The 24,275-nt window shown below is 53.8% G+C and overlaps 1 protein-coding gene across 2 annotated transcripts; it reads right to left on the bottom strand.

Annotated features, from left to right (window-relative positions):
* Nucleotides 1-1,877: 1,877 nt before the first annotated feature.
* Nucleotides 1,878-23,418, bottom strand: APBB1 (amyloid beta precursor protein binding family B member 1). Of its 2 annotated transcripts, XM_053384876.1 has the most exons (15): nt 23,359-23,418; nt 22,298-22,390; nt 20,669-21,294; nt 15,145-15,326; nt 11,404-11,463; nt 11,219-11,304; nt 9,693-9,756; nt 7,714-7,851; nt 7,417-7,544; nt 6,542-6,656; nt 5,937-6,021; nt 4,447-4,530; nt 4,004-4,119; nt 3,742-3,918; nt 1,878-2,560 (listed from the first exon to the last, which is right to left on the bottom strand). In XM_053384876.1, the coding sequence occupies exons 3-15, from the start codon at nt 21,246-21,248 to the stop codon at nt 2,393-2,395; spliced, it is 1,983 nt and encodes a 660-aa protein (XP_053240851.1). In that variant the 5' UTR covers nt 21,249-21,294; nt 22,298-22,390; nt 23,359-23,418; the 3' UTR covers nt 1,878-2,392. The 2 variants fall into 2 exon arrangements, with proteins under 2 accessions (XP_053240851.1, XP_053240852.1); XM_053384877.1 differs by lacking the exons at nt 7,417-7,544; nt 7,714-7,851; nt 9,693-9,756; ... (4 more) ...; nt 22,298-22,390; nt 23,359-23,418 and adding an exon at nt 7,168-7,268.
* Between the last annotated feature and the right edge of the window lie 857 nt (nt 23,419-24,275).

Genomic DNA, 24,275 nt, shown 5'->3' with positions numbered 1-24,275 from the left:
TTTAAATATACATTCTTGAAGAAACCAGAGGCCTTTCTCTTGGGCATGGCCGGCCAAGTGGTGCCAAAGAAGGACAGAACTTTTTTTATGTATGCTACAACAGCAGCAAGAATACTGATTGCAAAGTATTGGAAGACACAAGATTTACCCACTCTGGAAGAATGGCAGATGAAAATGATCGACTGTATGGGACTGGCGGAATTGACGAGCAGAATCCGTGACCAGGGAGAAGAGTCGGCTGAAGAAGATTGGAAAAAAATTAAGGACTATTTACAGAAACATTGTAAAATTTAAGAAAGTTAGATGGTGTTGGATTGAAATTGAGAGGTTTCTAGCTGCAATGATATATAAGAACATAGATGGGGGGAAAAAAGGGTTTGAAAAATAAGGTAATGTTACAAGCTGTAATGCTTTAAATGGAGGATTTGCTGAACAAATAATTTTAATTGGGATACAAGAAGGAGAAGTATGAGGAGGTCTGAGAAATTTGTTATTTAAAAGTATGGTTTATGAATTTTATGTCTTTGTTTAATGTTTCTGTTTGTTTTGTTTGTTTGTTTGTTTGTTTAAAAATTTGGAAAATTTAATAAATATTCTTTAAAAAAAACAACAACAACCAAAGTAAGAGAGGTGGTGAATGCAAGGGAACTGGGAAAGTCAGCTGTGAGAATGGGCCAACATCCAGAGAAGGATTAAGAGGAGATTAAAGAAGAACGAAGTGGCAACATCAGGAAGTAATGGACATATGTTTGCAACAGGAGCGGGAAACCTAATTTTCAAAAGAAAATGTGTTAAATTTAAATAATTTGGACAGGTTTGTATGTATTTAGAAAACCAATAAAAAATAGAATACAAATTCTAGCCTTACGAGTAGGGCTGGGAGATGCTTGCTTTTCAACATCCTCATATATCGCCATCTGAACCTCAAGATATTGCAATGCCAGGAAAGTGGAAAGGCCGCAGTTGCCTCTGCCCTCGCTCATCAGCCAGGTGGGCAGGCGGCATCAATGTGCTGGGTGGGAGCATCGGCCGGGACAGCACACGGCTCTGCGCACGCCAGCATGGCGCCACGGGGCTCTGCTAATGCCTGTGGAGCTGCCAGTCACGGCTCATGCCAACCATCGCCTCTCCTGGCGCCAGCGGTAACTGGGAGCACCGGGCAAGGTTCCCTCCTGCCTGGGTGCAGCTCCCACCCACTGCAGTTGCCAGTGGGCGATTACCAGTGACCGGGGCGCCCCAGAGATGGGGAGGAGGAGGAGCTGGGGCCGCTCCCACTGCAGGGACTCCCAGGACGCGGGCATGCTCCGTTGCGCAGCCTGGCACAAGAGAGGAGGCAGTCCAGTTGCGTGGCCAGAGGGGGCAGAGAAGGCGCAGGCAGGCCCCCCTCACATCTTGGGCCCTGGACGCCGGTGCCTGAGGGGGCCAGCATTGGGCAGCCTTGCGGGCAGGAAGCTGAGGAGGTTGCGTGCCAAATGCTGGCAACCTCCAGGAGTGCCGCGCATGGGAGGCGGGCAGGGATTTGCAATTCTGGAATCATTATTGAGATCTGAACTTCAAACCAGTTTGGGGCAATGTATTGATACATCGCCCAGCTTTACTAATTTTGTCAGCTTCTCTCCGGCTGCCACTCCCTCCCCTGAAAAGCGCCAAATTTGAACCCGAACCCTTTACACATGAGCAAGTTGCTCCGTTCCCTGGGATCCCTGCAGCGTCCTTTTCTGAACCTTCTCCAACTCCAGCTTGACATGAGGCGACCAGAACGGTGCCCAGAACCCCAGATGCTGCCTCACCAGGGATCTCCAGGAGGACATGATCGTGCCGGGGGGGGCCCTCCCTCTGCCCCCCCTCTGCCCCCCCCATTGCAAGAAGGAGCCACATCAGGGGAACCAAGTTTATTAAGTTTTAGTACAACACAGAGATCTCTTCTTATAGCAGAGACGGCCGGGGCCTCCACTCTCCCCCCCCCCCCATGAGGGCCGTCCGCTGGGGCCACCCCTGGGGAGACACCGCAATGGTGCAAGTGCCCCCCACTAGGGCAGGGACCCCCAAATACACCCCAGCCTCCACTTTCATATCCTATTAAAAGCAGCAGCTTAAGATCAGGTGCCCCGACTTGGGGGGGGGTGAGGCCGCAGCTGCCCCCCCAGGAGAGCGCCCTAGATATGTGCACCCCCTCGCTCCCCCCGGCAGCTCACGTCAGGGAGCCACAGCGTTCCTCTCTCTCACACTCGCACTCGCGCCTCATAAATACGCACCTCGCACACGCGCTCTCCCCAAAGGGGGGTCTGGGGGACAAGAGCTGCCGGGCTGATGGGGGGGCCGACCTCATCCGACAGGGGCCCCCGTGCGGACCCTCCTGCTGGCCCCCGCAACGGGCCTGGCGAGGGGGCGCTCACGGCGTCTGGGCCCCCTGGCGCTTGGGCTTGAGGCTCCCCAGCAAGGTCTGCACCCCCTTCCGGACAGTGGAGCCCACGCGGCGGGCCACGGAGTCGGCCGGGGGGGCCGGCAGGCAGGAGCTGGTGGTCTGGGGCCGGGCGTCCAAGCACTTCTGGTAGCGCAGCTGCAAGAGAGGAAGCAGGAGGCAGTCCAACGGCGAGGGGGTGGGCTGGGTGACCCCTGGGGGCCCTCCAACTCGGCAGGTCGAGGATCCGAAGGGGCAGTGAAGGCGGCGGCAACCGAGCCCCCCACCTCCCCCCAGTCCCTGCCCGCCCAGGACCTCCTGCACCCCACAGGGCCCCACAGGGCGCATGGCAAAAATGCAGCCAGAGGGGTCACCTGTGGGATGTAGTCCACTGGAGCAGTCAAGTACAACATTCCTTGTTTTGCTAGAGGGGACATGCAGAGGATCTTGGTCCAGCCGGGCAAACTTCCTGCTCCACCTGGCTGAGGCATTCTTCCCTGCGTGTGCCCAGGTGGGTCAGGGGTGCTCAACCTTTATTCAAAGAGGACCAGATTTGATGACGTGAACATGCATGAGGGCCGACCAAAGTTGTTGAGGATTGAAGTTTACCCCAAAGTTTTTAGTTGCTGAGCTTTCTTTAGGATTTTACCCCAGGACATATACTGCCACGGGGGCTGGATTAAATTGACCGGCAGGCCATGAGTAAACTTCTTTTTGTTACTTATGAACCAGACTGGGGTGTCTTTATTCTTTTAGGAGGGGATCAAAGGGGTCTTGCCAGGAATAATAGAACTTAAGAGATTCTAACACATGGGTAGGCAAACTAAGGCCCAGGGGCCGGATCCGGCCCAGTCACCTTCTCAATCCGGCCCGCGGACGGCCCGGGAATCAGCGTGTTTTTACATGAGTGGAATGTGTGCTTTTATTTAAAATGCATCTCTGGGTTATTTGTGGGGCATGGGAACTCATTCATTTTTCGTCTTCAAAATATAGTCCGGCCCCCTACAAGGTCTGAGGGACAGTGGACAGCCCCCCTGCTGAAAACGTTTGCTGACCCATTGTACATAGCTATCAACTTTCCCCTTTTTTTCAGGGAAATTTCCTTATTCCAAATAGGATTCCTCATGGGGAAAGTTGACAGCTATGCTGTTGTAACAAGTCTGCAACCAGCTTCCTCTTGTGTAACAGGGAATACAGTCTGCTGAGTGAAGAATCTTGCTAGCGTCAGTTAGGAAGGATAATATTAATCTATTCTGTCCTGCCACCCACAACATTCCCAGAAGTTGGGGGTGATGCCAGCTGCCGCCAGGCCTGATATTGAATTATGGGGGGGCACCTACCATGCAGGCGGCCTGGACGGCCTCGCTCAGGCCGGCAGCGTTGGGCTCGCACCAGACCATGTGGCAGCGGAAGTTTCCCGGGGCGGCAGCCATGATGAAGGCGAAGGTGCGGACGTCCCGCCCGATGCCCATGAAGGACAGGAAGCGCACTCTGCACTCGCACAGCACCCCCTCCGTCTGGGGAGAAAAGCAAGGGGGGTCAGGCCTTGCCGTCTTCCTCCCCCTCCCCCCCGCTCCCCCCGGAGACCAGGGGCGCACTCACCTGTTGGTGGGTCAGGGTGAGGGTGGCAGGGGCCACGCTGACCTGGGCGGGGGTCCACTGCTCTCTGGCCCCCTCTGCCAGCGCCACGTCCAGGGCGGCATTGAGGACGTCCATGCCTGGTGGGGGAGGCAGGGAGGTTGGCAAGCAGGACCAGAGCCCCCCAGGTGGGGCAGGCCAAGGGCTACACAGCAGCACCCACTGGGGGGGGCACCCAAAAGGATTTCCCACCAGCCCCTAGAGGAATAACCCCTTGTCCTAAACAGGGATCGAACCTGCAAGCTTCTCCCCATTTTGTGCTCACAGCCCCTCTGCGAGGCCGGCTAGGCTGAGAGTGCCCGGCCCTCCAGGTCCCGCCCAGTGAGATTCCTGGTGGAGGATTCAAACCCGGATCTCTCCCTGGTCCTGGCCAGCCCCGCCAGACCGGCTCCCCCGCCCCTCCTTACCCACAGGCTTGGCCACAACGACGCTCCCCAAGTAGAAGACCTGGAACCGCTGCACAGATTCGCTTTTGGGGGCTGGAAACTCAACTGGGGGGGAGAAGAGAGGAAGCGGCCATGAGAGGCAAAAAAACACACATCTGGGGCCCCTGGGGGGCAGAACTCGTGCCTGGAAGTGACCTGGGGCACAAGCCAAATGGGGGCTGGGCAAGGACCCCCCCCCGGGTCCCCTTTGCCCAAGAGGTGCCAGTTTGGCTGGAGGGGCACAGCTCCTTGACCCCCCAAAGGCGTCCTGGGCAAATCCCTTCGACAGCAACTGCAGGGGAGACCTGGGGTTCCTTTTAGGGTGGGGGGTTTGTGCGATATTTGGGGATTTAATTTTGGCAGAAGCAGAACCAGGGCTTGCTCTTCCAAATGAAGCTTGCTGGATCTTTCTGGGGATGCCAACACAGGTGCCCAAAGCGTGGGCCTCATCCTGGCAGCACAGGCTTGGAACAGGGTTGCCAAACACCCCTATTTCCCCGGACATTTCTTCTTTGTCAAACATCAAATCGCCATCCGGGTGGATTTTTTAACATTTTGCAAAATATCATGGCCTTTATTTTCATTTTTGGTACCCTTTCTCCTTCCTGGGGCTGCTCAGCCTCCTCGCCTTGTCTGGAGATGCAGCGTCTCGTGAGCAAGGAGGCCGCAGGCAGCCAAGGAAGGAGGAGTGAGTGACAGAGACACAGGATTTGGGGGGGGTGGGCGCCCTGAATTGATCTCACAAAATGTTGGAGGGTATGTCATTTTCATTTTTAATAACCATTATTAAATATTTCAATACACCTGTTATCTTTTACTGCACACACACTTAATCAATACTCTTTTTCTTTTCTCCCCCACCTACAAAAGTGTCTCCTTTACTCTTCGGAATATGGCCACCCTAACTTGTATCCCAACAGGAACCAGCCCAAAATCGGACCATTGCTCACTCTGCAAAAGGGCTGTCATGGAGAAAATCTGAGGCTTCAATGAGGACTAGAACCTCCAAGCACCTTTTATAGGATTCCTTCATGACATATACCGTATTTTCCCATGTATAAGACGTCCCCATGTATAAGACGACCCCTATTTTTTTACCCCAAAATTTAGAAATAAATAATTGCAACATTCCATGTATAAGACGACCTCCAATTTCAAACTTAAAAAATTGGGGGGGGGGGGAATATAGTCTTATACACGGAAAAATACAGTGTGTTTCCAAGGCAACCCTTTTTCCCAAGCCTGGGGAACCCAGAGCCAGACTTGATAAATCAGAGAAGACTGATATTCTTTATTCTCTGCTATTTTCACCCAAATGCAACCGGACCCATTTGGCGTGTCTATTTTGAACTTTTTCGTCTTTTAATGTTCATCTGTTGTTATAACTGTTCTCTGTTCTTTATATATTATAAAATGAAAACAGTGGCCAGAATACTCCCCCTGGCCTGTCCCCCCCCCATCCCCAAAGCTACCTTGGAAGGGGATGTCCACCATCTTGGAGTGGTCGAGGGACAGCCCGTTCAGGGGGGGCCGGGCGTTCCGCCGCTCCGTCATGATCTAGAATGGCAGAACAATTGCAGGGTTCAATGGGGTCCCGTGGGTCATCTAGCCCAACCCGCAACAATGCAGGAATCGCAGAGCAAAAGGAGGGTCAGCAGGGGGGACCTGAACGCAGATTTCCCCCCCCCAGCGCTGCATGAAGGAAGAGCAGCAGAAAACTCCTTCGGGAGCACAGAGCTGAAGCCCACCCCCACCCCCTGGCCACCTGGCTTGCTTGGCAATGAGGTCTAGAAACCTGCTTTTTGCATTTTAAACGAGGAAGAGGAGCCTCGGAGCGCTAAGTTCTGCCAGGTCCTGGGCTTTTCCTGCAGGAGCTCTGGGGGGGGGGCAAGGGTGATTCCTCCGCCCCCCCTGACCCACATGCCCTTCCTCGGGGGGGGGTGTCCCCCATGAGCAGGGATCCATCACCATACAGCCCCCCTGCCATGAATCCTGGGCTGCTTCCTAAGCCCTGCCGGGGGGGGGCTCTTGCTCTGGAGCTAAAGGGGGTGGGTATCGGGGGGGGTTCAGGCGTCACCTTGGAGCAGATCTCATGGAGGCCAGTGGCAATGTCCTTGGCTGGGGAGTCGCAGCGGAAGACATGGCACTTCAGCATCTGGGCCAGCTGGTCCCGGGCCACGTAAGCAAAATCCCTGGGGGGGGGGACACACACACAGTGGGGGGGGTTCTTGTTTATCATGTCTCTCATTCGCTTTGCACCAAAAGAGTCTCAAAGCCCCTTGACATTACGAAACACAACAACATAAAACCAGTTAAAAATTAGAATGCCCCCCCCCCGAAAACACACTCATGAATGGGCATGGAAGGAAGTCTCTCCCTGGTGAGCCTCTCTGGGGAGAGCATTCTGCAAGGGGGGAGAATGCCCTGTTCTTGTGATGCCTCCTGGGGGTGAAGATGGCAGCACGGGGGGGGGGGGCTCTGCCTTTCCCAACGAGGTTGCCCCCACCCCCACCCCCTGGCAAAGCAGGGTGCTCCCCCCACCCCCATAAAAAAGGATCCCTTTCAAAGATGAGCAGGCAGGGGTCAAGGGGGGCTGCCACTTTCAACTGTTCACAATGCAATGTTTTTTGGGGTGGGGGGTGAGAAGAGGGGTGCTCACGAAGAACTGAAAGGAAGGGGTGTTTTCTGGGCAGAGCTACCTACCTCTCCCTGGATCCCCAAGGGGAGCAAGTGCGGAAGAGAAGAGAGCAGTCAAAGTTAGGCAGGTGGGGGGCGGGCAGAATCTGGAGGCAGTGGGGAAGCCCCACCCCCACCCCCCTCCCTTGCAGGGGGTGGGCTATAGGACCCTCAGGGGCCCCTTCCAGGATCCCATGCCCAAGCAGCTGGCCGGCCGACGCGGGGCCAGAGGAAAGGGACCCCCCCTGCCCCCGTCCCCACAGGGGCCCCCCCTACCTTCCGCTGTCCCTCCCGACCCCCCAGACGCGGATGGTGACGACTGGCTGGCTGTGCAGGACCAGCTGCTCCTCAGGGTCCAGCAGCTTCAGGGTCTCGTTCTCCAAGACCAGGAGCATCGCCTTGCCCTGCGGGGAGGGGGGAGGGGGGTCACAGCTGCACAGAGGCCCCTTCCCCAACAGGAACCCCCCCGCAGCCCAAGACTCATCCAAACCACCCCTCTTCTCCTCCGCTAGGTGAAGGCTGCCCCTGCCCACATTTGCAGCCCTAGGGATCTCCCCCCCCAGCAGGACTCACCTCCTCCCAGGAGCCCCCCAGGTCCGGGTTCTGCCCCGCCAGCTGCCGGATGCAGTTGTTGACGGCCACGCTACTCCTGCCCAGGGTCAGCTCCTCCTCGGACATCTCCACCCAGCCCAGGGAGCGGACCGAGAAGCACTGGGGGGGGGACAGAGGCAAGCTGGGTCAAGTGGGGCCCCCCCAGGAAGTCTCCCAGCCCAGGGCAGCAACTTGGGCCCCAGATTATGGGTGCCCAGTGACATCCAAGAGGTGACATGATGTCATGGCATTGTGACATCATCTCCTGGTGACAGGGGAGCCCTTGGGGGTCACGTTGGGGGCCTGACAAGACCTCTGACGTGACTTCCAGTTTCTCCTCTTCAGTTTTTACAAATAGTTTTCACATTCAAATATAATTAATTTTATACATAAACAGGGTTCTCTGAATCCTTCGACTTCCCTCTGCTCCCCCAAGATTTCCAATCAGTGCTTGATTTATGTATAAGCTAAACAAGCTATAGTTTAGGGGGCCCCTCTCTTGGGGTCCCCCCAAAATATGCTTCTTCGTCATTGTATTTCTGTTCAGCAATTCCTTTGATAAAATACATATTTTGTTCTGCCCAAATGGCTTGAGATACCTATTAGGTCCCTAAATTACCATCTAGCATATATTCAACACAAAAAACAGCGGCAATTTATTGTTGACAAAGGACAGCTGGACATAGAAAGGGCCCCATTCCCTTCCGGAGCTGAGGGCCACATCAAACCAAAATCCGGCCCCGTTTCCATAGTATTACATTATACACTGCATCTTATATTAATATTCAAATTTCCATTTATAACCCCAGAATTATTACCTTACAAGTGTTATATTAACCCTGCTAACTGAGTACAGTGATCCCTAAGATAATCTATAAATTTCCCCCTTAATAAATCTCTTATCTTCTTGGTTTCTGATTCTCCCTGCCCATTTTGCCCTTTCGGCAGAGTCCATCATCTGGACGATTCATTCTTCTCTGCTTGCAACCTTGTCCTCCTTTCATGGAAGGAAGACAAGGCGACTTCCAGTTTCTACCGGAATCTGCTTCCGAGGCTCAGGCAGAAGCTGCGTTGGAGCCCTGGCCTGTGGGGGCCCTGGCCCTGGCCCCTGGGACCCCCAAGAGATGACCCCATTGCCCCAACCTCTCCCAAACCTGAGACCAGGGCTATCTTAAGGATATGCGGCGCCGGGGTGCAAAGATCTGCCCACGCCCTCCCCCAGGTTGCCCAGAGTTGTTAACCTTTTTTAGGGGGGAACCCCAAAGTTGTTGACACGGCAGAGCTGTCCTGGCCACCCACCTCACCACCATCAACAGAGGAGGCCGAGGCAGTGGTGGTGGTGGGCCGGGCACCTGGGGGGGCAGCAAGCAGAGCCCAGTGCAAAAACAAAAGTCGAGCCCAAGGCGGAAGTGGCAGCAACTGAGCGAAGCCGGGCGCCTTGTGTGAGCGGCGTGCGCTGGGGGGGCCTTTCAACAGCCCACCAATCCCAGGCACACTGGAGGACGGAGCCAGCCGGCTGCCTCAGTGGCTTGCTTGCCCACAGCAGAAGAGCTGCGGTGCTCCGACAGACTCTGCTCCACTCGGCACCGGCTGTCGGCTCTTCCCAATTGCCAGACTCCAAATCTCGGCCTCAGACTCTCGGCCTGGCACCCCTGAGAGCCGGGCGCCCGGGTGCCGCGCACCCCTAGTGACTATGGGTAAGACAGCCTGAGTATATTATGCAATGAGTATAATAAGGATTTGTTTAAAGGTGATAAAATGGAAACTTAATAACTATTTTTTAAAGAAATAGCCTGGTTTTCTGTTGGCCTACTGCAGCTGGTGTTGCCCCCCTTAGTGTCATAGGAAGAGAGGGGCCCCCTTTCCTCTTCCCACCCACAAATGCCCTAAGGCCAAGAGCAGACCCTTCCCCGCCCCATGGCTGGGACCCCCCCCCCCCCCCGCCGGCAAGCCCACCTTACCTTGGACCCCTGGGAGACGCCCAGGAACTGCTCCTCTTCCTCGCCCCCCTCTTCCAGGGAAGACCTGGGGAAAGGAAGCGGCAAAGTCGGGGTCACAGTTGGAGCCAGAGGCGGCAGAGGACACGGCAGGCTTCCTTGGGGCATGTGCAGAGCGCCTTTCGCTGACCGGGGAGCAATGGAGCCCAGACACACAGGGAGAGCAGCTGCCTGAACTGGACCTCCAAGTCCCTTGGAAAGTGGGGGGAGAAGGAGATGCCGGAGCCCCGAGCGGCCGGGGGGGATTTTGCCACAGGCCAGACCCCCCGACTGCACCCCATTTTGCAAGGAAGGAGCCTCAGTCCCCGTTGGGAGTTGCGCCCCATAGACCAGGGGTCCAGAAAGTGGGGGGTAAGATTACTTGGGGGGAGCTGAGAGGAAGGGGGGCTCTGGAGACATAAATGGCTCTCGGTCTTTGAAAAGCCAGCATCCCTGGGTCAAGTTCGTCCATTTGGCTTAATTAAACTGAATCCTTTAAATTTGATTCTACAGTGGTCCCTTGGTTCTCAAACGCCTTGGGACTGAAACAACTTGGAACCCAAACACTGCAAACCCGGAAGTAAGTGTTCCAGTTTGCAAACTTTTTTCAGAAGCCGAACATGCTCCGTTTTGAGTGTTACGCTGAGGTCTGTCTGTTTTTGCTATTTATTTTGCATTTTCGTGGCTCTTTTTTGCTTTGTTTTTGTGACTGTGTGGAACCCAGTTCAGCTACTGATTGACTGATTATGTGACTGCGGTACATTGTTTATTGCTGTCATTTTTCATTTTATCTATGTCGTTAGATAGAAAAAAATCATGTTAAATTGCTGTTTTAGGGCTTGTTTTTAAAAGTATTCATTTTTCATTACAGAGGTACCTCTAGATACGAATTTAATTCGTTCCAGGGGTCTATGCGCACCCTGAAAAATCTGTATCCAGAGGCGCCGCTTCTGCACTTGTGTGTGGCATGTAAAGTGCTTCTGCGCATTCGCGCGGAGCGAAACCTGGAAAAATACCGTATTTTTTGCTCTATAAGACTGTGTGCATCTTATGGAGCGAATGCAGGCTGCGCAGCTATCCCAGAAGCCAGAACAGCAAGAGGGATTGCTGCTTTCACTGTGCAGCGATCCCTCTTGCTGTTCTGGCTTCTGAGATTCAGAATGTTTTTTTTCTTGTTTTCCTCCTCCAAAAACTAGGTGCGTCTTGTGGCCTGGTGCGTCTTATAGAGTGAAAAATACGGTGCTTCCTGGTTTGCCACGTTCGTAACCTGAAGGTTACATTTCCAGAGAGGTACGTAACCCGAGGTTCCACTGTACTTTCTATGGGAAAGCGCATCTTGGTTTTGGAACGGACTTCCGAAACGGATCAAGTTTGAGAACCAAGGTCCCACTGCATATAAATGTGCACTCAATTGTCCCTGTTCTGAATCGTGTCGCGTTATCGTCCTTCTTAGTGGGTCGTGCGAACAGTGAATCTTCCCTCCTGGGGGGCCCCCTTGCCGCCCCACTCACCAGTTGCTGGGGGACCCCAAGCACAAGCCAAGCGTGCCCTTCTTGTCCTCCTGGGGCTCTGGAACCCCCTCTTCCGACGGGACGTCCTGCAGAGAGCACAGAGGAAAAGGGGACACCGTGAGAAAGGAGCCCCCCAGGTCAGCCCCCCCTCCCTCACCCCCTCGCCCCCCCCTCCAGCCTCTCACCTTCCAGAAGGCAGCGGCTTCCTCCGAGGGCTCAGCCTGCCCAAACTCCATCCAGGCGAGCTGCGAAGGTGCAGGGGGGGGGGTCAGGTGAGGAAGAACAGCCCCTCTCTGCCCCTCTTCGCTCAGCACAAGCAAAGGGAGGGGTCTATGGGGCTGCCCCACCACCGGCAGGTGAGTTTACTTGCTCCCCACCCCCAAGTTCTCAAACATCCTTGAGAGGGCTGAGAATTACTCTGAGAAGATACGGATATGTTAGATCTGGAAGGATGTGATAATAGATTTGGTTGGCATGCGTGTCTATGGTATAATCAAGGGAAAGTACCGTATTTTCCCGTGTATAAGACTAGGGGGTTTTTTACAAAAAAATTAGGGGCTCGTCTTATACACAGGTCGTGCTGAGGGGTGTTTACTTAATTTGGAGTCCCCCAAAATAGGGAGCATCTTATACACAGAAAAATACGGTACATAAATAATTCCATAATCATATAATTAGGAGGTCACTTTTAAAAGTATGGGAAAAACACAAAGATTTATTAGAACAAAAGACAGTTGTCTCCAACAGAAGCAGCCTCAATTAGAAAAACAAATAGGGAAGAAAAATGGCTACATCTTGAGGTCTGTTAACAGAAACAGAGGGAAAATTAAAGCAGAAGGATCTTGAAGAGATGGGAGATTATGTACATGATGGGTTGCAATATTGTCAATTAAATGAGGTCTTTAAAGAAGATAAAAAGAAAGGATTTAGCTATACTTCATCCAGATTCCAAGGGGAAATTATAGGAAATAATACTAAATTGTTGGAGAAGACGTATAATTATTATTAGAGTTGGAAACCAAGGATGGAGAGGTTAAATGAGTATTGATTAAGTGGGCACAAGATTTATTGTGGTGAATATAGAATTGTAAAACTTAATAAAAATTAATTTTAAAAAAAAGTTTTATAGACTACTTTTTAGAGGCTGGGGTTGGGGTTTGGTGGGGAGTCATTTAACTCCCCCCTCCCCCACCCCCCGTTCCTGGTTTCAACAGATGTCAAATGGTAAAAGTGCAAATGAAGAAAAAGAACTTTGAAAAAGAAGAAGAGAGAAGGACCCTAAGAGGTGGAGAGTTTGAGTGTCGGCCTGTCAGGGCTGCTTCAGCTGCCATCCCTGCATTGCTGGGGTGAGGCTAGAGGACCTTTGGGGGCCCCTTTGGCAGATCTCCGCTTCTACAGAACCAGCCCAGAGCAAGTGCAGCACAAAGGAAGTGCCCCCCCACACCCAAAGTCCCCTCAATTTACCCTCAACACCATCATAACTTTCTTATTTATCGGCCACCCATTCATCTGGGTTTCCCAGCCACTCCCAACAGAATATTAAAAGCTCAGTTAAACACCAGCCAGCAGAGCTGCCCTCTTTGGGTCTCCTGCTAGGGGAGGGAAGCGGGTGGGGCCAGCATCATTTGCTTAATCATTTGCTCATAATTAAAGCTTCTGTTTGTTGTTTGATTTTGATTTTCCTCTGGTTTACGTGGCGAGAAATGGTTTTTCTCAAAAGAAACACCAGCCAACCCCATCTCCACACCCAGGGCTGCACAGGGACTGTGGGCGCATTGTCCTGCTCTTTTGATTTACTTATTTAGTTCCTCTTGTCCTGTATTTTATTCTGCCAGCTGCCCCGAGACCTCACGATGAAGCTGGTATACAAATCTAACAAATAAATACGTAATATTGAAAGGGGCTTTAAAAACGGCTGAAGCGCAGAATTGGCAGGCCTCCCGAGGAGGAGAGCCATCGACCGAAAGTGCGGCGTGAGGCATAACTCTAACGTCTCACCGCAAATGAAACTGATCTGCAGAAAATGCAACGTGGAAAAAGAGACAATGCGTGTATTTTTGTCAACTAAGAAATTTTTCATTAAAATATATTTTAAGAAAAGAAAAAGTGTCACAAGGAAGCCCCTATACCCCTTAGGAATTATAATTATGAATTATTATGAATTATTATTTTATTTATTATTCTATCTCATATTTATTAAAATTGTAAGCTGCCCTAGACCTGCAGTGCTTAAACTGAGCCTGGGAAAGAGCTCAGGGCCAGATTTACATCTAAGCTATACAAGCGATAGCTTAAGAACCCACTCTCTGGGCAGGGGCGGAGGAAGGAGAACCGGCCCCCGGTGCAGGATGTTGGGGCAAACCGCCCAGCGTGCATGCATGCGCACCACTACATACGGTGCATGCATGTACTGCTACGTGTCACGGATGTGTGTGCCGTACGGACGGTGGCGGGATCCTCTGCTTACGGCAGTGGCGGAGGGATCCTGCCGCCGTCCATAAGGCACTCAAGTGGCGCCACGCATGCACCACACGTACAGCATATATGCACGCGCCGCCGGGCGGTTTGCCGACAGTGATGCTCAAGTGCCGTATGGGCGGCAGCGGACGGTGCAGCCTCGAGCGGAGGATCCTCCGCATGCAGTTGCAGCGGCGCGATGGGCAAGTCCCCCTGGGGGTGGCTTCTTGTCACCCCCTCAGAGATGGCACCTGGGGAGAACCACCCCCCTTCCTCCACCACTGTCTCTTGGGGGCCCCCAAAAAATGTCAAGGGGAAAAAACCTGGATGTCCAAAATATAAGATGAAAAACCAATAAAATAAAACCTACATGCAGCAACCGCGTTTTGTGTTGTGTAGGCTCCTAGGATGTAAGTCGGGCATGTCCAAAGTCTGTTTCAGGGGCCTAATCCGGCTTGCTGGCCAGTTTAATCCGGCCCCTGTGGAAGTTTATTTCCTGGGGTAAAAGCCTCAAAAAAACCTCAACAACTTCAACTTTAACAACTCATGGCCCTTCATTTCATCAGATCTGGCCCTCTTTGAAAAAAGTTTGGCCACCACTGGTGTAAGTCATGAGCCCCTCCTGCTTGCCTGCTCCCTCAAATATCACTGCTTTGCTCAATTCTGTATCAATTACTTTGATAAAATTCAGTGGTACCTCTAGATACGAACGGGATCCTTTCCGGAGCCCCGTTCGCATCTAGAGGTAAACGTAACTAGCGACGGTGTGTCTGCGCACACGCGCGTCGCTTTTCGCCACTTCTGCGCATGCGTGTGACATCATTTTGAGCATCTGCACATGCGCAAGCGGCAAAACCCAGAAGTAACGCGCTCCGTTACTTCCAGGTTGCCAAGGAACGCAACTCGAACGCACTCAACTCGAAGCATATTTAACCCGAGGTATGACTATACCGTATTTTTTGCTCTATAAGACGCACCCAAGCATAAGACACACCTAGTTTTAGAGGAGGAGAACAAGGGGGAAAAATATTCTCTCCCTCTCTGCGCAGCGCCTCTCCAGTGAAGCGAAGTCAGGAGAGCGAGAGGGGTTGGTGCGCACCGCCACCTCATGCTCTCCAGGCCTCAGCGAAAGCAACGGGAAGCCTCAAGAGCACAGCGGCTGAAGCCACGGAGCCTGCATTTGCTCCATAAGACGCACACACACATTTCCCCTTACTTTTTTGGAGGGGAAAAGTGCATCTTATAGAGCGAAAAATACGGTACATCTTTTGTGATGTGCAAATGGCTTGAGAGCCCTGTGAGCTCCTGCAATGACCACCTAGCAAATATTCAACACAAAAAACAGTGACCATTTCTTATGGGCAAAGGAGAGCTGGACACGGAAAGGGCCCCCTTCCCTTCTGGAGCTGAGGGCCGCCTCCAAGCTCCATCCGGCCCCGGCTGGTCTTCTGCTCCAGACTCCCCCTCACCTGCCTCTCCTTGGAGGGGGTGTCTCCCGCAGAGTCGCTGCCCCCGCCCCCCGAGGGGGGCTCCCACTGGGTGGTGCCGGTCGGGATGTGCCAGTAATAGGTCCCGGACGTGTCTTGAACCCGCATCCATCCGGCCGGGAGGTCGGAGTCCGTCTCCAGCGAGTTGCACAGCCAGAAGGAATCTGCAGAGAGAGAGGGGCGAGTCAGCTGTGGGCATTTCTGCTAGGTATATTAGAGTAAGATATACCCAAAGACAATAAAATGTTATTTATTTAACGTGGAAGGTACTGTGTCATTAAATCTAAAAAGAAAGGTTTGGACAACAGGCCAGATTGGAAGATTGGAAAGGAGTCAGGGAAAGCTGCGATGGCAAATAGACAGTTGGAAATATATATATATATATATATACACAAAGAAAGCTGTATTCGACGGACGAAAGGATATATGATTTATAACATGATTGAGAATTGTAGAGCCAGTGACAGAGAACTTTAAAGCGTTAAAATCGGGATGTGAAAAATATGAAAACAACCAGGAGAGGCAGGACTGAAGATCTGGAGATATGCTTCAGAGGTCCACACTATGGGGAGCCCCAAAAAAGTAATAATTACAATTTGGTCTTTTTTTTATTTTAGTTTCTTGTTTTACTTGGATTATGATTGGATATGTTGATTGGCTGTTTTTTATTGGAAAATTAATAAAAATGATTTTTTAAAAAAAGAAGAAATTATTTATTTATGTGTGCAACAACAGCGGCTAGAATCTTATTAGCCCAAAGATGGAAAAGTGATGAAATACCAATGAAAGAACATCGGCAAGAAAAGTTGATGGAAGACGCAGAAATGGCAAAGTTATGGGAGAAACTCAAAGAGAAGGACAAGAATAACTTCAAAAAAGATTGGGAACCTTTTATGATGTATATGCAGAAACGATGCATTGAAACAAACTCACTTGCAGGATTTGAGTAATACACTTACAATAGAAAATACAAATATGAAGTAAAAAAAAAGGGGGGTATATAAAAGTATAAGCAGAAGAAATAAATATGTTCTAAACCAGGGAAGGAGGTTGGGGGAAGTCATGGGGGCAGGGTTAATTGAAATTGTAAAATGTAATTTGAACGTTTGATTATGTTAAAATTTCTTCTTCTTTTTTTAAAAAAGGAAAGGGGGCCGCCTGCCCCCACCTGCCCCACCCAAAACGGAGGCAGCGCACTGGGGTGAAGCAGCCAGGGGGGGAGGGCAGGACGGGGGGAGGGCAGATAGAACCCCCACCCCAATCCCTGGGATCTGGCCCCCTCGGCCTCCCAGCCGCCTGCCAGCCGATCTCCACCCCACAGGGAAGGGGTCAGGGAATGGCAGAGGGGTCCCCGGGGTCATCTAGCCCAACCTCCTGCAAGGCAGGACTCCCAACGGCTGGGCGGCTGATCTGTCCCGGTTTCTCAAGCTGAGATTCCCGCATTGCCTGGGGTTGGACTGGATGACCGCTGGGGTCCCTTCTGACTCTGCAATTCTATCTAGAGCCCCAGTGCTGGAGTTTGTTTTCTCTTCCGATAAGTGCTTTTTTCTGTTAAAAAAATGTTTAGGGGTACTCCTTCAAGGGCAGCCCCGCATAGAGCAGATTACAGTAGTCAAGCCTGGAGGTGACCATCGCATGGATCACGGTGGCCAGGTCAGGGCAGGAAAGGTAAGGAACCAACTGCTTGATGCGGCGAAGGTGGGAAAATATCGCCTTGGCTGTTGTTGTAACCTGCGCCTCCGTGGAAAGGGAGGCTCCTTACGGGGTTCTCACCATAGGATCACATTCACCTGGTGCTGTACCAGCTGCACTGGCTCCCGGTGGAGCACAGGATCAGGACCTTTAAAGCCCTATGCTGCCTAGGACCCTCGTACCTACGGGACCGCCTCTCCCGGTATGTCCCACGGAGGAACTTACGGTCTTCAAACAAAAACATCTTGGAGGTCCCGGGCCACAGAGAAGTTAGGCTGGCCTCAACCAGAGCCAGGGCCTTTTCAGTGATGGCTCCGACCTGGTGGAACGCTCTGCCTCATGAGACCAGGGCCCTGCAGAATCTGATTCCTTTCCGCTGGGCCTGCAAGACGGAGCTGTTCTGCCAGACCTTTGACAAGGGTACAGCCTTATATGGGATTTGACATATGAATCTTCCCTTGGCTTTTTTGCTGGCCCATATAGGACCAGCATGGATAGCTGCCTCGGGTGGATATCTGATGTTTCCTCCCTTTATGGTCTTGATTTATGGGCTACTACTAAAATGAGGCTGCATTTTAAGCCATATTTTAATTAACTGTTGTAGTTTTTTCTATTACGTTTTATTGTAATTTATATTTGGTGTTACCTGCCCTGAGCCCAGTCCTGGCCAGGGAGGGTGGGATATAAATAAAAAATTATTATTATTATTATTATTATTATTATTATTATTATTATTATTAATCCATTCTGGAAGTTTGTTCCAAAACGAAAGTGTTCCAAAACCAAGATACACTTTCCCATAGAAAGGAATGCAAAATGAATTAATCCATCCCAGACTTTTAAAAACAACCCCTAAAACAGCAATTTAATATGAATTGTACTCTCTAACGAGACCCTTGATCCCTAAAATGAAAGCAATAATCAATGTACTGTACTATAAAATAAACAAGACAGTATTGTAGATGATAAAAATTAAAATTAATTTTTCATCTGCTCTGACGATAGTCATTGTCCGGATGGGGGGCTTTGAAACATTTCCGCAGCCACCATCCCATCAATCAGTAGCTGACCTGGGTTCCGCACAGTCGCAAAAACAAATTAAACTAAAAGCCTCAGAAACAAAAATACAACATAAATAGCCAAAACAAAAGCGCCAAACTTAATCCGTTCCGGAAGTCCGTTTGACTTCTGAAATGTTCAGAAACCAAGGCGCAGCTTCTGATTGGTGCAGGCACCCCGGAAACAATAGCCGACAGCTGCGTCGGACGTTCGGCTTCCAAAAAATGTTCGGAAACCAGAACACTTCCGGGTGTTTGGAGTTTGGGAGCCAAGGTGCCACTGCACTGAAATGCTGCGCCTCGACGAGGCCAAACTGAAATGCACAAAATGTTTCAGGGTCCCCCTGCATCCCCCCAGGAAAGAAGGACTGCTTCCGACTTTCTGCCTGCTTGCCCCTACCTTTAATTCCTAATAAAGTCCCTTCCTTTGACTGCCAGAGAGTAAGTGGTTGCCAACTTTTTTGCATGGGGGGAGGTAGATGTTTTAAATTTGGGTACAAGCACAGAACTAAGCTTGATCTGTGACTTCCCCCTTATTGGGGGGGTTGGACTAGATGACCCCTGGGTCCCGTCTGGCTCTTTGCGTCTACGATCCAATAGGCTGCTTCTCCCCCCCCCCAGGGGGGCAGTGCCTGCTGCTCCAGGGCAGGGAGGTCCCGAGGAGTCTCCCCGTCTGCCTTGCCCCCCCTCCCCACAGGCCTGTAAATTGGGCCTCCCCCCGCCTGCCAGCCAGTCCCTCCCCTGGAGCCCCCTCCCCACCGCTCACCCTGGCTGGGGCTCCGCATGGCTCCTGTCCCCGCTGGGGGGCTGCATCCAGCTCCAACGCCTGCTCCCTTTGCACCCCGGAGGGCGGGTGTCGCTGGCTGCCCCCCCCCCCCGCCTGCTCCTGGGCGGGTGTCCCAAGGCACCCACTGACATCACGGCTGCCAAAGCAAGAAGCGTCGCCAAGGCACCCTGCTCCCAGGGGGGGGGAGGACAACAGCCAGATGCCAGGTGGGGGGGGGGGTTGTGAAGCAGTAAACGCTGCTGGCTCAGAGCTGAGCTCTGCCCCCCCCAAGACCAAGGAAGCAGGGAGTCCAGCGGCAGCCCCCTGCCCACCCCCCACTATAGGGGTGCAAATATCCAGAGTGTGGGGGGGGGGTCAGTTGGGATTGCTATGAGGAATTATGAAAAATGAAGCACGCCACTGTGTCAACGATGGAAGCATCACGTTGACTGGGTTTGATTCATTGACAATAATTTCTGATCAAATCCCAAAAGCCTCTCCGCCTCTGCCATTTGCTTTCTCTACGCCTGACAGGCACCTATCAGTATTCTAAACACAGGCCAGTTGCTTCGCTGGGCATCCTCAGTACAGAAAGATAGTAGGTTACCTTGATGTGGTTTAATCTTTAGACAGACCTTAAGGGCCAGGAAGAGAGTTCACAAGGAGATGGTAAATTCTGCCATCCTGCCTCTCCTGTTTACGACCTCCGGGGTTTGCTGAACGCATTCCTCCTTTTATTCCTATTTTATTTACTCTGAACTACAGATGCATGCTCAAGTAGGAAATGGTTTCTTTGTAGTTAAAAGAATTTCTTCTGATCTGACTTTGTCCCACGTGGGGTTTTTGAAATGCTCAGAGGGAGCCTGATTGGTTCTTACAAACACAGTGTAAAAAGTTCTTTTGTGAATAAAACGACCTGGGCAAAGGGGGGGGGATTATTATTATTGACACTCCTCCCAGAGTCTTGCTGGTCAAGCCTCGTGTGTATTCTGTTAATCAGAGTCCAATCCTTCCTTGCTTTGGGAACGCTACACCCCACCCCATGGAAAAACAGTAGCTGGGGGGGGAATCAGGGAGCCCCAGTGGGCAAGCCCCCCCCCCTCGCTGCCTTGGTATCAACTTGGCCCTGGCTGTGGCCATGAGAGACCTCCCTCTCCCCACCTGCCTCAGATCAGAGCCCCCCCCCCAGGAGAACTGTAGAGGGGGGGGACTCCAAAGGTCATCCAGCCCGACCCCTGCAAGGCAGGATTCGTAACGATAGCCTTCTGCGTGGGGGGGGCAGCTCTGTCTCCACAGCCCCCCCTCGCTCTGAGCTGCCCTTGGAGCCAGACACCATCTCTTAGCCTAGCCTGTCTCACCGGGCTGTTCTTCTTATTTATTAAATTCCCATTTACATCTAAATTTGGATTTAAATCCATTTGTTGTTGTGAGGAGAAAACCAGGAGAAAAACGTACAGTGGATGCTCAGGTTGCGGACGTGATCCGTGAGGGATGCATGTTCGCAACCCACAGCATCCGCAACTCACAGCGGCGCATCTGCGCACATGCGAGTTGCAATTCGGCGCTTCTGCGCATGTGCAAAGTGCAATTTAGCACTTCTGTGCATGTGTGACCACCGAAACCCAGAAGTAACCTGCTCTGGTACTTCCGGGTTTTGGCGTCCTTAAATCAAAAAAACGCAACCTGAAGCATCTGTAACCCGAGGTATGACTGTACTTGAGCGCCTTTTGAGAAAAAGATGGTATATAAATATTTTAAAAACCCTAGAATCCTAGAAGGGACCCCAAGGGTCATCCAGTCTAACCCCCTGCAAGGCAGGAATCTTTCGAACCCACGACCCTGAGGCCTCCCCTCCTGGGCATCTCCTGCCAGTCAGAGTGGGCAATAGGGAGCTGTCCCGCCTGCCTTGGCACGGCCGGGGTCCGGCTTCAGGAACCCCCAGGCCCCTACTGGGTCTCCAGCGAGGGGCCCTTGGCCCTTGGCCCCCTACCTGCTTCGTCGGGGGAGCTGCCGGCGGGGCTGCCCTGGCTGAGGGTGGCCCAGCTGGAGTCCTCGTCGCTGGCGGTGCTGTGGCGCATGCCAAAGAGGAGGCTGGCGCTGCGGCCCTGATCCCCCCGCGGAGGAGCCCTCTCCGAGCTCTGCTCCTCCGACTCGGTGGCCGGCTCGCTCTGGACGGGCGTGGAGTCCTCTTCCTCTTCCTCCTCCTCTTCTTCCTCCTCCTCGTCTTCCTCTTCCTCCTCCTCCTCTCGCTGGGCGTCCCCCGTCAGCGGGATGAGGAGGGCGCTCAGCTCCTTGGTGGGGGGGCTGAGCTCGTTGCGGTTCTGGTCGCGGCCCCTCTCGGCCGCCTGGCGCAGCTGGTTCTGCCCGTCCTTCACCCACTTGGTGTTGGAGGGGGGCTCCTCCGCGCTGGGGGGCAGGCCCAGGACCCCCTGCAGCTCGGCGCAGGTGTAGGCGCAGTGGCCCTTGCGGGGCAGGATTGGGCCCACGGCGGGAGCCACCAGGCCCAGGCTCAGGCCCAGGCAGCTGTTGTCGTTGGCCAAGTCGCCCCTCTTGCTCAGGGAGCCCGACATGGCGCTGGGGGTCCCGTGGGGCACAGGAAAGGAGATGGCGGGAGCCCTGGGAAGGAGGGAAGGAAGGAAGGAAGGAAGGAAGGAAGGGGAGAGAGAGAGAGAGAGAGAGAGAGAGAGAGAGAGAGAGAGAGAGAGAGAAGCCTCTTAGGCGCTCAGCCCCACTCTGGCACCCTCACAGTGCCCAAGCATGGGCCCCAAAGGGAGACCCACAACAAGCAGGATCCCAGCACAAGAGCAACTCCCTCCTCCAGTGGCAGGTAGTTCTGCAGGTTAGCAATGTCCTGTGCAAAGCAGCGATTCTGGTCTCCTCCACTGCCAACCCCCCCCCTCTCCGGAGAGCCTAATACCAGATCCCTGGAGGTTGTCTGCTCTAACTCTCAGGGGAAAGGGAAAGGCACTCTGCACATGCTCCGCAGAATTCCATCACACACTCCAGGAAATCAACAACTATCTGACTTTCAGAAGACATCTGAAGGCAGCCCTGTTTAGGAAAGTTTTGAATGTTTGATGTTTTGTTGCTATTATTATTATTATTATTATTATTATTATTATTATTATTCTGTTGGGAGCAGCCCAGAGTGGCTGGAGAAACCCAGCCAGATGGGCAGGGTATAATTTATTTTATTATTATTATTATTATTATTATTATTATTATTATTATTATTATCATCATCATCATCATAGCTGATCCTGGTAAGGAAACACATTTCCCAGCCGCCACAAGGCCTTCACTGTGCCAGCATTTAGCCATAAGGCCTGGCATTCAGAAAATATAATAATAATAATATTTGAGAGCTCGATTTCAGGATAAGAGCTGGAATTGTTTGTTGAAAAGGGTATCTTTGTTATCAGGGAAGGTGACACTTTGGCATCGCAGTCCTGGCACCCCCAGAACAGCCTGCCTTCAAAGTTCTGCCCTCAGCTCTAATGGGCCTCTGCACTTTGCACATGCTCTATGCCCCTCTCTTCTGAGTAACCTTGGCAGCCCCCTGCAACTGCTCACACCCTGCCCTAAGCCCAGTGGCCTCTGCCCAACCCCTTGGACTTACCTGTCGTGGGCCGGAGAGAGAGAAGAGCGGGCAACTACATGCTTTGGGTGGCACAAAACGGGCAGCGGCCAGGAGAGGGTCTGCCCCTAGAGCCTGGAGGCAGAAAGGCACAGCTCAGTTGCGGCAGGAGAAGGGGGTCTCCCAGAAGCAGCAGCCCCCTCCCACCCCCAGACCCTTCAGCCCCAGAGCCTGGCAAAGTGCCCTGGAAAACCACAGCCCCCACTGCCCTGCCCCACAGGACCCCCTAATTCATCAGAGCACCCCCCTAGTTCGCCACCTTCCACAAGCCCCCTGTGACCCCCCTTGAACCCACCAAGCGCTGGGGGGGCTCAGGGCCTGGAGGGGGGTCTCTGCAGGGGGCAGGACCAGGGCAGCACCCCCCCCCCACTGCCCACTCCTCTCTAGTTGTGAACAGGGGGCACCCACAGACTCTTTGGGGGGCAGAAATGAGTGGTTGGATTGAGAGGGAGCCCATCCAGGCCAGCTGGCTCCTGTTCCGGGGGGGGCGCTTTGGCCTCTCCCCGCCCGCCCCCGTGCCAGCTGGGCACCAGCCCCACATCTTCCCCGCCTGCTCAGATCCCCATCCAAGGCCCCGGGATGGAGGGGGTTTGGCGCAGCTTCCCTGGCAGGTGTGCCCCCCCCGTCTGCTCCAAGCCTGCCCTGCTGGCCAAGGAAACGGGGGGCGTCCTCTCCCGCCCCCGGTGCCAAGAGTCGGCGGAGAAAGGAGTCCGGAGAAGGATGGAGCCCCGCGCGCCCTTCCCGGGGGGTCGGGCATCCCCGGCCGTCATCGTGCAGCCCCCCCACCCCGCGAGGCCAGACCCATTGGGGGGCACAGAATCTGCTCCCGATGCCCCTGGGGGTCCCTTTGTGGGAAGGGGTCTGCTTGAAGGAGGGGGCCAGGCACCGTCTCCCTCCCCGCCCAGGCATCCCAAAACGCCGGCGCCCCCGCCCCGCGGTGCCTCCGCAGCCCCCTCCCCATCCTGCACCCCCTCCCGAGGGGGGGCTCCGTTATCCCTAGCGACCCCCTCCCCTCTTTTTCCCCCCTTTTTGCATCGCGGTACCTGCAGCAGCGCGGCGCCTGCGTGAGGATGGAGACGGGGCGGCCGGGGGGGGGAAGGAGAGAACCGGGGGGGGGGAGGCGTCGTTTCCGTTTCCGAGCCCGCCGAGCCCCGCCCGCTAGCAGGGAGGGGGGAGCCTCGAGGGGCTCCTGGGCGGAGGGAAGGACCGGGGCTCGTCGGGCGGGGGGCACTTGCAGGGGTCCCCCCCGTCCAAGGGCTCCGGATGCAAATCCTGCGCAACGGGGGCCGCTTCTGAAGCTGGCTTCCCGGCGCGGGGGGGGGGGGGCAGCCGGCTCAGCGCGGGGGTCTCCGACGGGGCGCCCCTCCGAGTCTCCCACCCCCTCGCTGACGTGCCCCGCCCGGCGGAGACCCCAGAGGGGCGGGGGGCGGGCGCCTGACCCATCTGGGAGGGGGCAGTGCCAGCTGGGCACCCCGCTCGCCTCATCCGGGTCTCTGGCGACGGGAGATGCCACCTTCGGCGGCTCCCTCTCTCCATCTCCCGCGGGGGGAGAGGGTCGCCCTGGGGGGCGCCTGGAAATCCGACACGGACGGAGCTCCCCCCCCCCGGCCTGCCGTGACCTTCGGCGCTTGGGCACGGACAGCGCCCCCCGTTTCGCTTGATTTTCTGGACACTGGGCATCCGTTTGGGTGGACGGCTTTGCCCTTCCATCCTTTATCCTCCTGGGAGCGAGCGTGGGTCTCCCGACTCCCCCTCCCCATTTAATCCCCCCCACAGCCCCGTAAGGTAGGCTGGGTTCTTGCCAGGCACTCGCTGACTCTGAAGGTCACCCAGCGAGCCTCCTTCCCCAGTGGGGAGACTCGAACCCAGGACCCCCGGGTTGGCCCAGCCGGGTGCTCTAACCGCGAAACCATTAGGAAGGGCGATGCTGAACATTATCCCGAACCTCTCAAGTAATTTG

This window comes from Podarcis raffonei, chromosome 4, assembly GCF_027172205.1.
Source record: "Podarcis raffonei isolate rPodRaf1 chromosome 4, rPodRaf1.pri, whole genome shotgun sequence".
Taxonomy (NCBI): domain Eukaryota; kingdom Metazoa; phylum Chordata; class Lepidosauria; order Squamata; family Lacertidae; genus Podarcis; species Podarcis raffonei.
The sequence above is the reverse complement of the archived record's forward strand: the minus strand, read 5'-3'. Positions and strand labels throughout refer to the sequence as shown.

Excerpts from the sequence above, each read along its gene's own strand:
- APBB1 (XM_053384876.1), bottom strand. The coding sequence starts at position 21,248 with ATGTCGGGCTCCCTGAGCAAGAGGGGCGACTTGGCCAACGACAACAGC. Across the intron at positions 11,464-15,144 it reads CCCCCTCCAAGGAGAGGCAG|CTCGCCTGGATGGAGTTTGG; the intron begins GTGAGGGGGAGT and ends GCACCTTCGCAG. Across the intron at positions 7,852-9,692 it reads GCGTCTCCCAGGGGTCCAAG|TGCTTCTCGGTCCGCTCCCT; the intron begins GTAAGGTGGGCT and ends TCCCCCCCCCAG.